The sequence below is a fragment of the Phlebotomus papatasi genome, chromosome 1 (genome assembly GCF_024763615.1).
Source record: "Phlebotomus papatasi isolate M1 chromosome 1, Ppap_2.1, whole genome shotgun sequence".
In the NCBI taxonomy this organism is placed as follows: Eukaryota; Metazoa; Arthropoda; class Insecta; order Diptera; family Psychodidae; genus Phlebotomus; species Phlebotomus papatasi.
The window spans coordinates 79,786,175-79,803,322 of record NC_077222.1 but is presented as its reverse complement, the minus strand read 5'-3'; the positions used below and the strand labels follow the sequence as shown (position 1 = coordinate 79,803,322).

The 17,148-nt window shown below is 32.8% G+C and overlaps 1 protein-coding gene across 1 annotated transcript; it reads left to right on the top strand.

Moving 5' to 3' along the window:
- The first annotated feature begins 12,091 nt into the window (after nucleotides 1-12,091).
- On the top strand, nucleotides 12,092-16,391 carry LOC129810259 (facilitated trehalose transporter Tret1-like). Its single transcript, XM_055860598.1, has 2 exons — nucleotides 12,092-13,031; nucleotides 14,993-16,391. The coding sequence occupies exons 1-2, from the start codon at nucleotides 12,604-12,606 to the stop codon at nucleotides 16,065-16,067; spliced, it is 1,503 nt and encodes a 500-aa protein (XP_055716573.1). The 5' UTR covers nucleotides 12,092-12,603; the 3' UTR covers nucleotides 16,068-16,391.
- The last annotated feature ends 757 nt before the right edge of the window (nucleotides 16,392-17,148 follow it).

Here is a 17,148-nt window from a genome sequence, read left to right as displayed (position 1 = left end):
CTGACTGGATCAATGACCTCATTGATTTTTGGTAGTTAATATAGAAATTTGAACAGAGGCCATGATCTTGGAGAAATAATAAACGGAAATGGAATGCCTATCGGTTCCTTATAGTTAATAAGCGACGCTGTAATTTCATTCTCTTTTGTGTTTGGTCTTTGACCATTTTTACCTCAAACATTGCATTTCATTCCATTGTGAGGATTTCATATCAGATTTAGGAATTTCATTCGAGTCGATTAATTCATTTCGATCAATGTATATCATTCAAAATCGACCAAGTCATTACCATTGCAAGGCTTAGACAATTTAATTTCACAATCCAATACCATTTAAGGTGCAGAAATTTAAGTTGCTCATATCAATACCAGCTAAGGTATAACAGTTATAGTTGCTCAATTTAATACCAGATTAAGGTATAACAGTTAAAGTTGCTCAATTCAATACCAGCTGAGGTATAAAAGTTCAGGTTACTCAGTGTGATGTCATCATAAGACATATGTTAAAGTTGCGCAGTTTGATACCATCAAAGGTATATGTTAAAGTTGACAGGTGCAATACCATCTAAGGTATATGTTAAAGTTGGCAGATTCGATACCATCAAAGGTATATGTTAAAGTTGGCAGATTCGATACCATCAAAGGTATATGTTAAAGTTGGCAGGTTCGATACCATCAAAGGTATATGTTAAAGTTGACAGGTGCAATACCATCAAAGGTATATCTTAAAGTTTACAGGTTCGATACCAGCAAAGGTATATGTTAAAGTTGACCAGTGCAATACCATCTAAGGTATATGTTAAAGTTGGCAGGTTCGATACCATCAAAGGTATATCTTAAAGTTTACAGGTTCGGTGTAATCAGCTTCTATTCAATTCAATTCAATGTAACTCAACTTCAATTAGGTCAATTCAATTCAATTCAAATCAATTCAACTCAGTTCGATTCAAACACACTTCAACAGAAAAACTCAATTCGCTTTATCTCATGTCAGTAGTGAACTGAGTCGCAAACCTTTCCTGTCATAAATAATCTTCCCCAACAGTCAGTTCTGTCAAGTTGTAGTTGCGTCAATTACTCAATGATACCTTTACTTTATACTAAATCTCACAGCATCTGATAGCTAAATTATTGGAGACTCAAATCATTTAACCGGTTTCTTATAAGACTAATATACGGACTCAATCAGTAGCCTTGTATTCAAATAATTGGATTCACATAGAACGTTTTTTATCATCTTATCATTTTTTTTTTTAGCATACAGCTAGACAACATCAACATTTTCTTTAACTTTTCTTTGAGTACTAAGTACGTGATTCACGAATTTTACTCAACCATGTTTAAAATATTTCCATACATATCATTAGCAGATATTCTTCAATATACATATCACTAATCCAAACATTCATTTAGATTTTTTTTCATTTCAAAGTAAACTTGTGCAGATTTCATCTCTTCCCATATTACTTGCATTCATACATCAACCGCATAATAGACCATATTAAATCTCATCCTAGATCATCGATATTCGTTTCGTCTACGTCTGAATTTGATCGCTAATCTTAGAAAATTTTTCTTGTCTCTTAATAATTTTTCTTTTATGATCATTCAATTTCATTTATTGTATAGGTGATCCCTTACGTAGTTTCTCCCCTTAATTTTAAGTAGAATCAGTTCTTTTTTTTTAAATTTTACTTAGGCATGTAACTACCTTTAATTCCCATTGTCGTGTGTTTTCTCTTCACTTTCCGTGATTTCATAGACATCTTCAATTAACTTCTAGATCATCTACTATTTTTCGGAATCACGGTTTTCCTTTTTTTCCATTAGGCGTTGTTGAGAAATAAGTAATTCGAGCACTTTTATACAGATATTCCCAGATTCAAATTAGGTTTTCTTTTGTGTGATTTTAATTGCGATTTTTATTCCAGCCGGTTCAACAGCCACTTTGGTGAAAAGACGTTGATATTTTCGAAAGTCCTTAGTTATCAAAAACTATTTTTTTAATTTAGTCTGATCATTCGTTATTGGTATCTACTTTCATGATTTTTTTTTTTAATTAATTGAAATTATTATGTATTGCAAGCAATTTCTTAAATAACGAATCTAAATCAACAGATCTTTTCTCTTTTCCGCTATCTCCTTTTATAATTCTGTTGCTATTCAATCTCAAAATTTATGTTCTGATGGCTAACGTGATATTCAAGTGTTATCAACAATTATAATTTAAATCATTATACAACTGAGCTACATTTCCTTGGCTGTTAACGTAGAATTTTATAACAATATTTTTTTTTTGTATCTTACAGTCAGTTTTTTTTGACATTAGCAGACTATGCATCTGGAAACCCCTTTTTTTTTTTGCTAAATTACCGTTTAATAGTTACGAATGAATCTGTGAAGTATCATTTGAATTCATTTTTTGTGTCTTCAGTACCATTTTAAGATTTTTTTTTTTGACCATCTGAATTGTCGGTCTGTTTAACAAATGCGCAGTATACCTACTGTATTATTATCCATCGAAATTCGTGTATTATCGTATATCAAGATCAACTAAAGTATTATCCTTGTTAGATTCTATTTTTTTAATTTTTTTCATTACTTCAAGATGATGTTTATTTATAGCACATTTGGTTAACCCTTTGTCCTCATGCAATTTTTTTTTTATTGAAAATATATCTCTTTTATTTCATTTTATATTAATTGAGACCAAGATATTTTCGTGGAACATTTTATGAAGTGAAGACATGAAGCTTAAGATTTCAATTTGATTTGAAATCGTTAAATTTGTTCTTTCTTTCAATTCTACTAGACTTTTTTTTTTTAAATAATAATAATTCATTCGGTAAGACAGCATGAAGGTTTTGATCTTCTTCGTTTTGTTCAATATTGTCCGTTTTCTATTCATTAAAATTTGAAATTTAGTTTTAGTATGGATATTTCAATTTCATGTTTCATGGTTATTCAAAATGCTTTCGCGCCCGATTAATCCACTTCCAGGCATTGATTTGCAACGTTTTCTGATTTTTTTTTTTACGTCATGTATTATGCCTTGATTGCTGGAACTAAGCGATATGAAATAAAATATATGAAATATGTGCTTTAAATATTAATTATTCGGATTTACTTCCAATATTTGACTTACGTTATTCTTCAACATCATAATACATTCTGAGTGAATCTCAGTTTAACTCCTTCAGATTTCGTCGTTTTTAATTTTCCATTTCCTGACGATACCGCTTCGCGTTTCCCTTCAGCATGTGAAGCCCCTTCTCTTAGTTCTTTTCACAAATATAAGCCGGAACGTAATAAACAGTTTTCTCGTTTAGGTATTTTTCTTTCCATATCGTTTCCTCAATGTGGCAAACCTTCTTTTCGAACGAAATTCATTACTAATTTCTTTACCTCCCTTTTCTGTTATTTCCATATAGTTGACAATCATTCAAATTTATCAATTTAATATTTTTCCCTGACATCTAAGGCCGTTGCCTTTTTCCAAAAACCGTCTTATTACTTTTCGGTACTGGACTTTTTGATTTAATTCCCTATACCACTGCAATTTTGATAGTTTTCAATTCAATTATTTCATTTGTTTTGGTTAGATTTTAGTTTTATATAGAGCTGAACCGAATTTCCTTGATCATCATTTCTGACATTATCCTTTTATAATCTAATCATTGTACTCGTAATTATTTCATGGATAATTGCAATTCTGAACTTCTAACAATTCAGTGATCTAATTCAACTTTAATTTCCAAATTGATCATTTTCTTCGTACTCGAATAGTTTGAACAATTATGACTTGTCGATGATCTTTCTTTATTTCTTTGAAATCACAGATCATTTAAGAATTTTCATCTTTATCTCCCAAACACTACATACTTGCTTTATTTAACAATCTTTCTATATACATGTACTTCAGAATTTATGTTGGGAATGCTCATATGAGAAGATCTGCTTTGCAAGTATTCAGCACCACTGACCAAATAATTTTCATGTATATTAATCCTGTCTTCTTGTTAATGTTCAGACTTCTATCACCGTGGAACATGTAAAATTTGTTATGCAGAATTATCCTATCTTTTTTTTCCGCGCAGTAATTATGTTTTTATTTTAGCAATTTGCTGATAAGATTTTCAAGTTGAAATCAATAAATCGTTGCTTATTAAATCGTTCGTTATTGAAATTGTTTAAAGTTTCTTGAATCAATTTGTTGAAGCTACTCTTAAGTTCTTCAAAAATCTACTCTCAAAATCTGCAGATTTACTGAAATTCTTTTATTACCAATTTCCTTTCAACTATTTTCTGAACGCGTTCTTCTTTTTTTTGAGTTCATTTATTACCTTATGTTTTGCCGCTCCTAATGGGAATTTTCTTTTATAGACCTTTCTTCTATCTTTTAAATCCAAACCATCTGGAGTCTCAAAACAATTGTTAAGGATTGTAAAGCTTCAAAGCTGTAAAATATATTTTTTTTTGGACATTTGTTGGAAATCCCCATTTTTCAACCCCTAATGAGCTCCGACCTCTTAATTTTTATCATGTTACTAATACAATTCTTCGTGAATATAAATATCCTGCATTTTAGTTTTTAGCTTACGCCGTGGAATATTGTAGATCTTCTTTCTCATAGACAAAATTCATCATTCAAGAATTACTTCATTCATTTCTTCTTCATGCTTCCTCTTCCCAAAATTCTTTTAGCGAGGAAAACTGAAAAATATCTATGCATTCTCATTTTTCAAGCATCTTTCCATTCACATTCAAGCAGTGGCGCCACTTACATTCATTCAATCACACATTATTTTCGCACATTTTTCCAGTTTTAACCACACATGGCTCTTAATTTTTCGTTTCCTAATCTTTTCTTCAAGCTATAAAATGAGATTCTTTTGGAATACCAAAATTTTGGTCGGTTTATTTGCCCATGCATTAGGAATGTTCCCTTTTTTTTATTGCACTGGTAAAGAAAATGTGCATTTTTCATTTCACTCTACTTTCGGCCCTATCATAAACTGCAAAAATGAGGGTCTTTGCTCATTAGATCATTTGCATACATTTTTGGCATTTTTGAACATATTGGGTATATTTTACCACCTCACGAAAATACATTTTTTTTTTTGGGAATTTTCCTACTCTTTCAACTTTCTGTACATAAATTTATAATGATATGGAGTGATGCTAATAAATAGTGTTTTCGCGATCCTATCCTGAAGTTTCCACAATCAAATATTTGACACATTCCTGGGCATGTCGATTTTTTAACTTCTTTTTTTTTTCTTATTACAATTCTATTCCATTTCCGCGAAGTTTATTTTTCTGAATTATATTCGCTTAAATTGAAAGCACTTGGATTTATTCTCAATTTAGCTACTTGTTGAAGAATCTTTTATTATTCTCGTAAAACTCTTGTAAAGATCACCGTAAAGGATTCCCAGGGCAAATAATTCATGTTCTACATCAGTTTAGTATCTTCCCGAAGTTTAAATTTCTTTAAGATCATTCATGCTTTCTATTTTCTGCATTTGAACCCTTTTAACTGAAATTATTTAAATTCAATGTCTTATTTTATTTCCCAAATGAAATACTTGTAAAGATCATCCAAAACATAACACTCTAAAACTAATCGATCTTTGTTTCTGAAATTGTTCATTTAGCGACTTTTTTTTTTATCAAGGAGAGACTATTAAATAATTCTATTCTCCTATTAATGATTGGGAAATTCCTTGGAATGAATTCTGTACATATCTGCCAATAAATAGAGGGTTTCACTTATCTTGTTTCAATCTACTCTACTTCGATGGACATTTTCGGCACGATCGTGTCAGCGGCATTCCTCCTTTCTGCATCCCCCTCAGAATGTTTCTTTTGGAACTTCTCTCGATCTATGATCCTCCAAAGTCCCAAACGATCACATCTTCATGACTAATACTCGAAATCACAACTCAACACTTTTTTTTTTTTAAATTAATTTTACTTAATCGTATTTATCAATTTTATTCGCGCTACTGAGGGCGTATAATTCTGATTCCACTTCTGAATATGTGAGATTTAAATAACCGAGATCTTGGAAAGCGGGCAGAGAAGCACAACTGGTGGTGGTGGCCCGACAAGATTACTCTTGTTAAGGGTGTGTTGATGAACTCGTAGCTCAGGATCGACTGACGTTCTGTTGAGAGCGCACCATCTAAGGCACATAAGCTTAAAGATGCACACCCTTCACCTCCCACTCAGAGGGCTAACCCTAAGGGACAAGGCACATTACGTACCCAACGAGTCTTTGGGAATTCAAAATAACGGCAGGGTCTTTAGCCGCGGAACCGATTAGTCTTACAAAAATCACAGAGACGTTTTAGCTAAATTCGGTGATGAGAAAGCTAAAGAAAAAGATGAACCTTCTCAGGTTTTATATTATAGAAGCCGTGGAAAAAATTTTCAAAATCGCGAAAGATATCGTGGTGGTCAAAATAACCACTACCGAAACAACAACAGTTCAAACAACTATCGTGGTAGGAATAACAGAGGCCGTGGAAATAATTATTATTATTATTCCAATCGACAGTCTAACAATTCCAATAATTCGAGGAATGTTAGATTTATGTCAAACCAAGACCAAGGCTCTTCGAGTCAGGGAAACTCGAATTGCCCCGAAACTCGGCACCTCGGGGATGTACAGTAAATTCGTTTGATACGCATACGCATAATATTTTTTCATTAAACTTGGATTATTCGGACTATATTTTGGCATATTGCGAAATTGTGCATCAAGAATGTTCATTTTTGATTGACACACAAGCTGATATATCATTACTGAAAAGATGTTTTATAAAAAGTAACACAGTAATTAACGTTTCGGAAAAATGTACAATAAAAGGAATTACAGAAAACACAATTAAATCTTTGGGAACTGTTAAAACACTGTTACATATTCAAAATTTCGCAACTGAACATGTATTTCATATTGTATCTGATGATTTTCCAATTCCTTCCACAGGAATTTTGGGAAAAGACTTCATTAAGAAATTTAATTGCATTATCAATTATGAAGATATGTATTTTTCAATTAAGTATTATAATCGATATTTTACCGTTCCTCTATTACAAGGACCAGATCAAGAACACATAATTATTCCTCCAAGATGTGAAATTAACAGAACTTTCATTTGCCAAACAAAACATGATTATTCAGTTATCGAACCTCAAGAGATTTCCAAAGGAGTTTATGTGGCTAGATCAATAATTTCGAAAGAAAATCAAACTATCAGAGTACTTAATACAAACAATCAGCCTGTGAAATTAAGCAAAAACTTTTCACTAAATTGCACAAATTTAAATGAATTCGATGTTTATTCTTATAGCACAATAAAATCTGCTAGAGATAAAAATGTTTTAGAAAAAATCTCAAGGAATGTTCCAGATTTTGCTTCTAGTCAATTGTTGGATTTATGTGAAAATTATACAGACATTTTTGCTTTGCCTGAAGACAAGCTTTCAGTTAACAATTTTTATGAACAGAAAATTACATTAATAGACAAAAATCCAGTGTATATTAAAAACTATCGTATGCCTTTTACACAAAAATCAGAAGTTAAAAGACAAGTTACTAAAATGTTAGAAGATGGATTGATTGAACCGAGCAAGTCAAATTATAATTCTCCAGTAATCTTGGTTCCAAAGAAATCGACAAACGGAGTTAAAAAATGGAGGATGTGCATTGATTTTCGAGCTTTAAATAAAAAGATAATTCCGGATAAATACCCACTTCCTCGCATCGATGACATTTTAGATAATTTGGGACGTGCAAAATTTTTTAGCGTTTTGGATTTATTTTCGGGATTTCATCAAGTCAGATTACACGAAGAATCTCGTGATGTTACATCATTCAATACAGAACAAGGAAGTTTTCGATTTACAGTTTTACCTTTTGGTTTAAATATTGCACCAAATTCATTTCAAAGAATGATGTCTATTGCTTTCAGTGGACTTGACCCTTTTACTTGTTTTCTCTATCTTGACGACTTAATCGTATTAGGAATTTCTGAAAATCATCATTTGAAAAATCTTAAAACAGTTTTTGAAACTTGCAGAACATTTAATTTAAAATTAAACGCAGATAAATGTAATTTTTTCCGATCTGAAGTCACTTATCTTGGACATAAATGCACTGATAAAGGCATATTGCCCGATGATGCAAAATTTGAAATAATTAAAAATTACCCAAGACCATTTGATAAAGATTCCACAAAAAGGTTTATTGCGTTTTGTAATTATTATAGACGTTTTATACCACTTTTCGCAGAAATCGCGTATCCTTTGAATAAATTAACAAGAAAAAGATATGATTTTCAATGGACAGATGAATGCGAGAAGTCTTATCAAAAATTAAAAACTGCATTACATAGCCCACCAATACTTCAGTATCCTGATTTCAGTAAGCCGTTTATATTAACTACGGATGCTGCAAAGTATGCGGTAGGTGCTATTTTATCACAAAATTTTGAGGGTCATGACTTACCCATTGCTTATGCTTCACGTGGTTTTACTAAAGCGGAATTAAATAAACCAACTATAGAGAAGGAGCTTTCAGGGATCCATTTTGCAATAAAACATTTTAGACCATATATATACGGCACAAAATTCATTGTTAAAACAGACCATAAGCCATTAACGTATTTATTCTCAATGAAAGATCCAACATCAAAATTGTCTAGAATGCGGCTAGAACTTTCTGAATATGATTTCGAAATTCAATACATTAAAGGAAAAGACAATGTAGGAGCCGACGCATTGTCAAGATTAGATATTTTACATTTTAAAAATCTTGAAACAAAAAATCAAACAATTTTGCGTATGACGACTAGAGCAATGACACGGCAAACAGAGAATTTACAGAAAAAAGAATTGCAAAGTACATTAAATGAAGAACTAAAGAATGATATAAAAGTTTTCGAAGCAATTAACAATTTTGAAATTAGAAAGATACCAAGACTGCATTTTAAAACAATAAATCAAGAAAGAAATGAGCTCAAATTAAAAATTCAAGTAAGTGTACACAAAAAGAAGCCTGTAAACGCTACAATTCTAATTGTTAATGATTTATCATCCTTAGGTATGATACTATCAAGACTAAATAGTGAGGTCAACAATGTAGGTATTGGAAAGCTTAAACTATCAAGAAATGATGAAATATTTAAATTGTGCACAATAAATGAATTTAAAGAAGCAGGCAATAACATATTGAAAAACGTTAACGTAATAATTGAGCAGTCTATACAAACTATAACCGATTTTGACGAAAAACAAAGGATCCTTAAAGAATTTCACGATGATGTCATTTATGGTGGACATGTAGGACAAAAAAGGATGTATGCTAAAATACGATCTAATTTTTTCTGGAAATACATGTCTAAAGATATTGCGCAATACGTAAGAAATTGTCATGCATGCAAAATAAACAAACCAACTTATAAAACTCGCGAACCTTTAACCAAAACATTGACACCGCAAAAACCTTTTGATGTTATTATAATTGACACAATTGGTCCTTTGCAAAAATCTCAATACAACAATAAGTATGCAGTAACTATTATTTGCGACTTATCTAAATACTTAGTGACGGTACCGATAGAAAATAAGGAAGCAAAAACCATTGCTAAAGCTATTTTTAAGAATTTTATATTAACGTATGGAAATCCAAAAGAAATTCGAACCGATATGGGCACTGAATATCGAAATGAAATTTTGAAAGAATTATGTTCAATGCTCAATATTTCACAAAAATTTACTACACCATACAGACACGAATCTGTAGGATCTATCGAAAGAAGCCATAGAACATTAAACGAATATTTAAGATCTTACATAAGTAGTGATAGTGATAATTGGGATGAATACTTAGCTTATTTCACTTATTGTTATAATACTACACCAAGTGAAATAATTTCAAACTATTCTCCTTTTGAATTAGTATTCAATAAGCAACCGTATTTCATTCAAAACTTAATTAATAAAATAGATCCTATATATAACATAGAAAATTATGCTAAGGAAGCTAAGTACCGACTACAAATCGCGTATAAAAGGACTAGAGAATGTCTTGAAAAATATAAGAATAGAAATAAGGAAAACTACGACACTAAGCTAAACCCTTTAAAATTAAGTTGTGGAGACAAAGTTTTGATTACAAATGAAGCAAGACATAAACTTGATCCATTGTATCAAGGACCTTTTATAGTTAAGGAAGTAATAGAACCGAATGTTATTATAACGAATCCAAAAACACTATCTGAAACAACTATTCATAAAAATAGAGTAAGAAAATATATACAATAATACAATATAACCAATATAAAACATATACAATATATACAATACTTTTAATAATATATTACAAATTACTTTAGAGATAATTGGGGAATAAAATAAAAAAAAAAATGACTATCCATTGAACTATTAAAAAAAAAAAAACTAAATTTGAAATAGTGAAAATTCAAAATTGTAAAGTAAAGAAATTCAAAATTCAAAATTTATGAGAAAAAAAGTGTATTGCCACACACTTTCTAAAAAGGGGAGGTGTATGGAGTAAATCATACATTTAATATTCACAGTGTAGCGATTGATCGAAAAATGCTGAATAGCAAATACTGTATTATATTTTGCACTGATTTTGGAAAAATAAAGTAGTTATGTTGGAGAAGTCAAACAATGCGTTTCACTGAAAGCGATGGATACGATATAATACGTGTAATAGCATATAGTTACATTTATATTTCAAAACATTCTGGGAAGTTTTGAATTTATGCAAATACTGTATTAAATATTCTAATCCATTAAACACTGTATCCAGCTAAATATCAAGATTATTTTGAATTTATTGTTTACAAGTATTGGATTAAGGATCAATCCACGAATAGTTGTAAATTTTGATGAAATAAAGCATGAGCAAATGAAAATCTTTTCTGTTAGAGAATTTGTAAGAGTTCCAAAACTCCACGAAAAAAGAATGGTCGTAAAGGTCATAAATTACTAAATCTTGGACTTCTGATCGAAATTTAAATTCAGTATGCGGTATACGAATGAGCTGACATTTTTTTGTATAAAAAAAAAAGATTTTTAAAAAATGCTTTTAAGCTAAAAATAACTTTTGACATGTGTTCAAAGCCCCTAAAAATTATCTGTAAAAAATAGTAACCATCGGTCAGATTAAAAAATATATTCACATTAACCTCAATCCGTAATACAATTCAAAAGATAGTGCAAAGCGTTCAAGCTTTGTGGAGTGCTCGAAATCATGCACTAGAACTTGTCGTGTGTTACCTTCTCTCTTGGTTTTTGGGCGTAAAGCCAAGAAAATTTAAAATGAAAAATTAAATGTAGCGAATAAGTATTTCTTAGGCATGTATGGAAAAAATGTTCAGTTGCGTAACCTTCAAAACGTCTCTAGATAATTTTTATTAGACGGAATCACTGAGGACCGAAGGTTGATATCTTTTACGCTTTGCTCTATAGTTTTGTATTATAACAAGTTGAAAAGAAGCTGATTTATTTATGTACACTGCTCTCCTTTTAGGTTGAGCACTGAAAGTAAAATTTAAAATTCAAGAAATTATTGAAATATCCAAACATTATTTTACAATTTTTTACGCGTTATAAATTCAACATTCAACGTGTGGGACAATTTAGACGAGTTCTTCTGGGACAATTTACGCGGGAAAACACCACGTGCGTATCGCGCGCGTTTTTTTTCTAAAATCGTTATCGAAATAGAATCAGTATTTTTTGATACTATACCGTTTATAGCTTCTTAAATTTCTTTTTATATTGCAATATAGAGAATGAGAAACTTTTTTTTTCAATATACTATATTCAATCTATCAATTATCTTCTTCTCCAACCCTCCCAATTTCCTATCGTTTATCATCAAATCGCGTGCTACCCGTGCTACCAATACATACAGTTCAGTACCAAAATCAATGAAACAATTGAAATTTAAAAAAAGAAACGCATATTTTATTTTCAATTTCAGGATGATAATAAAAAAATTCTAGAGTTCTTCTTCTGACTTTATTTGTTCTGATAAGTTCACCACGATACTGTATTAGTTCTAACTCTTCTCAGTCCAAACGTTTTTGTCACTCACTATTGAATAATAATTGCCTCATAAGAGAGGAACTTCGTCACTATAAATAGAAAGTGTATTTATTCATCAGTCAATGAAGTTTAAACTACACTCGACAATATTTTTACTGAATTCTGTTTCAGTAGCGATTAGATAATTTTTTGTTCCTCTCCTCACCAAAATCCGGCACTTTCCTCATTTAGTTGCTTCGCTGTTTTGCTTCTTTGGACTTTGTGGTTTTAGTGGGGTACTTCTATTAATTTACATTGAATTGTGGTGCCTTTTGCACCTCGTGAAATGTGTGAATAGTTCGCTGTGAGAGACTCGCACCAACGTACCTCGTGTTCATTGCAATTTACGTAGATATCAGCCGAAAAATTGCCTCAAATAGTGGCTTTCCTTTCTCCCTCTCCCATCATTATGTGACGCTCATTATGTAAATCAGAGAATTTTGTGTAGTAAAAAATTATTTATTGCCTTTTTGTGATGAAAACTAATCAAGTTAGTCGATTTCGGACAATATTGCCGCAAATTCTGGCATGTGTGGCAAAAAGTCTGATCCTCATGGACATTGGGATGTCCATCGTCTTTCCCTCAATAGTCATTCCCATCCTCCAGGGTACTGACCCAGAAAAACGAGGTAAAGAGAGCATTCAATTTACGGATGTTCAGGCTTCCTGGTTTGGGAGTTTAGCCTTTGTGTGTCAGCCCATTGGGTGCATTGTTTCCGGATGGGTGACTGAACGAATTGGAAGGAAGAGGGCTATGATCTTCGTTAATATTCCTCACATTGCGGCCTGGCTTATGCTTCATTTTGCCACATCTGTAGCCGAAATGTACACTGCAGCAGTGATTCTTGGCCTGGGAGTAGGATTCATGGAGACACCTGTGATCAGTTACATCGGAGAAATTTGGTATGAAAACTGATAAAGAGCACATTGGCACTTTCGCAGGTTGATGATTTTTTTTTACTACACGGTAGAATTTTTTGGACACTGACCAAAATATTGGAACAAGATTGCCTTGGAATAAATTTTTTTGGAATCAATTTGTACCTAGAGAAGATATTTATTTGTTCCAAAAAGTATTCTTTACAGTTTTGTTACGAAATATTGTTACAATTTTGTTAGAGTTTTCTTTTGGAACAAATTTGTTCCTGAAATTTGGAACAGAATTTGTTGCACACGGCTGTTTTGTTCCCACTGTCAGGAACAAATTGGTACACTTTTTTATAACAATATTATTCCTATATCTGTAACATATTTGTTCCAAAAATTTTCGGTGTCCGTGGAAGAGGTAATTTTTGGAACGAAATTGTTACTCATATGGGGAATCTTTTTGTTCCCATTGTCGGGAACAAATTCGTGTAAAAGATTCCGTCTTACAGTTAAAGCCTATACTTCAGTCGAGATGGATTTCAATGGTGAAAGTTCATAAGGAACATCAAATAAGAATTAACTCAATTAAATTAAAAATTAAAAAAGTAAAACCATGTTGCACGAAAATTGCCACAGATTTGGTGTCCTCCTCGCTTCGTTGGTGACGGCTGACTTAGTAAGAGGAGGGATACGATTTTATACTAGACGAAATATTTTTTGGAACAAATTTGTTACTAATATTGGGTATCTTTTTGTTTCTCCTAGAAGATACAAATTTATTCCAAAAATTTTCGGTGTCCGTGGAAGAGCTACGTTTTGGAACAAATTCTTTACTAATATTGATTATCTTTTAGAATCTCGTAAAATGATTAAGATTCTGCCTAAAATTATGGTCTCCGTGGACGAGCTAATTTTTGGAACAAATATCTGCCGAATTTTTTTTACCGTGTACTCAGAACAAACATTTTCTTAAGTGGACTAAGAAATCTTTTCAAAAGGATATTGTTACCAATTTTACAAAACTTTTTCGTACCATTTTTTTTTATGTGGTAAAACCTCCTTTTGATAAATTTTTAAGCAGGTCCAGAAAATTTGGCTTTGCGAGATTTTGGCGTTCGGGATTTTGGATTTTCAGGATTTTGGCGTTCGAGGTTTTGGTTTTCAAGATTTTGACCCATTCGGAATTTTGGCTTTGCGAGATTTTGCCTATGAAATTTTAGATTTCGGGATTTTTGCGTTCGAGGTTTTGGTTTTCAAAATTTTGACTCATTAAAAATTTTGGTTTTGCGAGATTTTGGCGTTTGGGATTTGGGCTTTTCGGGATATTGGCGTTCGAGGTTTTGGTTTTCGAGATTTTGACCCATTCGGAATTTTGGTTTTGCGAGATTTTGGCTTTTCGGGTTTTTGGCTTTTCGGGATTTTGGCGTTTGGGGTTTTGGTTTTCGAGATTTTGACCCATTCAAAATTTTGGCTTTGCGAGATTTTAGCGTTCGGGATTTTGGCTTTTCGGGATTTTGGCGTTCGAGGTTTTGGTTTTCGAGATTTTGACCCATTCGGAATTTTGGCTTTGCGAGATTTTGGCGTTCGAGATTTTGGCTTTTCGGGATTTTGGCGTTCGAGGTTTTGGTTTTCGAGATTTTGACCCATTCGGAATTTTGGCTTTGCGAGATTTTGGCGTTCGGGATTTTAGGTTTTCGGGATTTTAGGTTTTCGGGATTTTGGCCTTCGAGATTTTCGTATTTCGAAATTTTGATCCATTCGGAATTTTGGTTTTGCGAGATTTTGGCGTTTGAGATTTTGGCACTTCGGGATTTTAGCGTTCTAGGTTTTGGTTTTCGAGATTTTGACCCATTCGAAATTTTGGTTTTGCAAGATATTTGCGTTCGAGATTTTGGGCGGCACCGTCTCAGATATTCGAATCCTGAGGAAAAACCCGTTACACAGTAAAGCAAATGCGAGGTTCTCCAGTAATATAGTGCCTTCTCTTCTTTTTCTAGTCAACCATCTATCCGAGGAATTCTCACAGCAACAACAGGAGTAGCTGCTACTCTTGGCTATTCCATCGTCTACTTACTGGGTTCAGTAACAACCTGGCGCAATGCAGCTCTTGTCTGCTTTGCAACTCCAATCCTCACAATCTTGGCCATTCTCTTCCTCCCAGACTCTCCGATATGGCTGATATCCCGGCACAGAGAAGAAGAAGCTCTGCGATCACTTCAATGGCTGCGTGGTTGGGTTCCACGGCAAAATGTCCAGGAGGAATTTCAACAACTCAGAAACTTCCATTCCACAAGAAAGGACGAGAAAAGGAATTTTACGAAGGATTTGTGGAGTAAAGGGACTCTAAAACCCTTCTTCATCGTCACGATGTACTTTGTTTTCACCCAAATGAGCGGCTTGGCCGGAATGCGTCCGTATCTCGTGCAGATCTTTCACACTTATCAAGTTCCTGTGGATCCCAATTGGGCCACATTCATTGTGGGACTCTTAAAGCTATCGGGAAATGTTTTCTGCATGATTTCAGTAAAATTTCTGGGCAAGAGAAAAATAACACTAATCTCTGCATCTGGAGTAGCTCTATCATGTTTTTCCGTTGGCCTCTACGCCTATCTCAACCTGCCACCTGGCCTTAGTTCCTTCGATCAACATCCACGAGTAGAGAATCCTCAAGGGATTTATCCACTAATTGGCTTCTTCGTCCTTTCTTTCCTTACAAGCTTCGGAATAGCACCTCTACCATGGGTTCTACTCAGTGAAATCCTCCCATTTCGCTCGCGTGGCCTCACAAGCGGAATCTCAGCTGCCATCAACTATATTTTAGTTTTCTTGGCCGCTAAGACCTACCTCAATCTCGAACGAGGACTCTCACTGCACGGAGTCATCTGGTTCTATGCATCCGTTGGCATTGTTGCAGTAATTTTTCATTTCTTCCTTCTACCAGAAACAGAAGATCGCTCCCTGGAGGAGATTGAACAGCACTTCTCAACGCAAAAGATCACAAATCTTCACATTAAAAAGCACATAAAACATTCCACGTGCATGGAGAAAGACGAATCCCTCCCTCTGGCCTGAAATACAGCTGAAAAAGCCCTTGAAGATCTCAAAAGCAATGTAGGAAGATCTGACACAATTTTCTTCTCTTCCCACAAAAAAGACAATATTTAAAGTGAATTACTTCCAATTGGTATTTGCCTCAGTCATTTGCACTGCAAAGGAGTATTTCACAACATATTCTGCAGAGCAGAGGTTGAACATTTTCTGTCAATCACCATAGAGAGTTTTCTTAAGATTGTAAACCATTAATCTTATAGCAAAAATCATTGAATTTAATTTGCAACTTCTCAAGTATGTAATACAAAAGAAAATAAAAATTGTTCTTTGTAAGTTATTCATGCATCAGTGGATTTTCATTAAAGTTTTTAAGCTTTTGGCTATGAACTATTGGGATTAATGAGCTTTAGCAAATTAAAAGAATATTGGTTATTCTTACCATGTCTAAGGTTTATTAAACTGCTCGAATTCAAAAATAGATCAGTATATATAAAATAGGTTCATTTTTAATTTTCGAACTCTAAGCCGAAAGAGTTTTAGGGAAAACTGGGGCAGTATGGTAAACGCTACAGTTTTTTTTTTAATTTTAGACTTCAAAGAATAAAACCTATATGAATGCATAGATACTATACGGGATCCCAAATCATTGAATAAAAAATCGACATAAGAACAAGTATTGTAGACAAAAAATCCCCTAGTTTCCCCTAGTAGGGTCTCTGCTGAAATTTATTTCTTTCGAAAAATTTGTGTAATAAATTTATAAGTAAATGAATATAGTATTTTAGGCGATTATATGAAAGTTTTTAAATTTCTTGAAAATATTTTAGTGAAATTTCAGTGAATTAAGTACCTAAAGGAAAATGAATATTCTAAAAAATACAATTTTGGGGTTGTTTAAAATTGATAAAAATCCAATTTTTGGGGAAAATCCAAATTCTAAGGGCCTTGACAGAGCTGAGGGTTAGCCGAGAGATGGCTTAGCGTAATTATATTCGAAATAATGATTAAACTACATCTCCATAATTTTCCACTGAGTCGTCTCTCGGTTTGAGTCGTAAATGTGTCTAGGGCATAAGGATGTTTTTCAAAGGAATCCGATTAA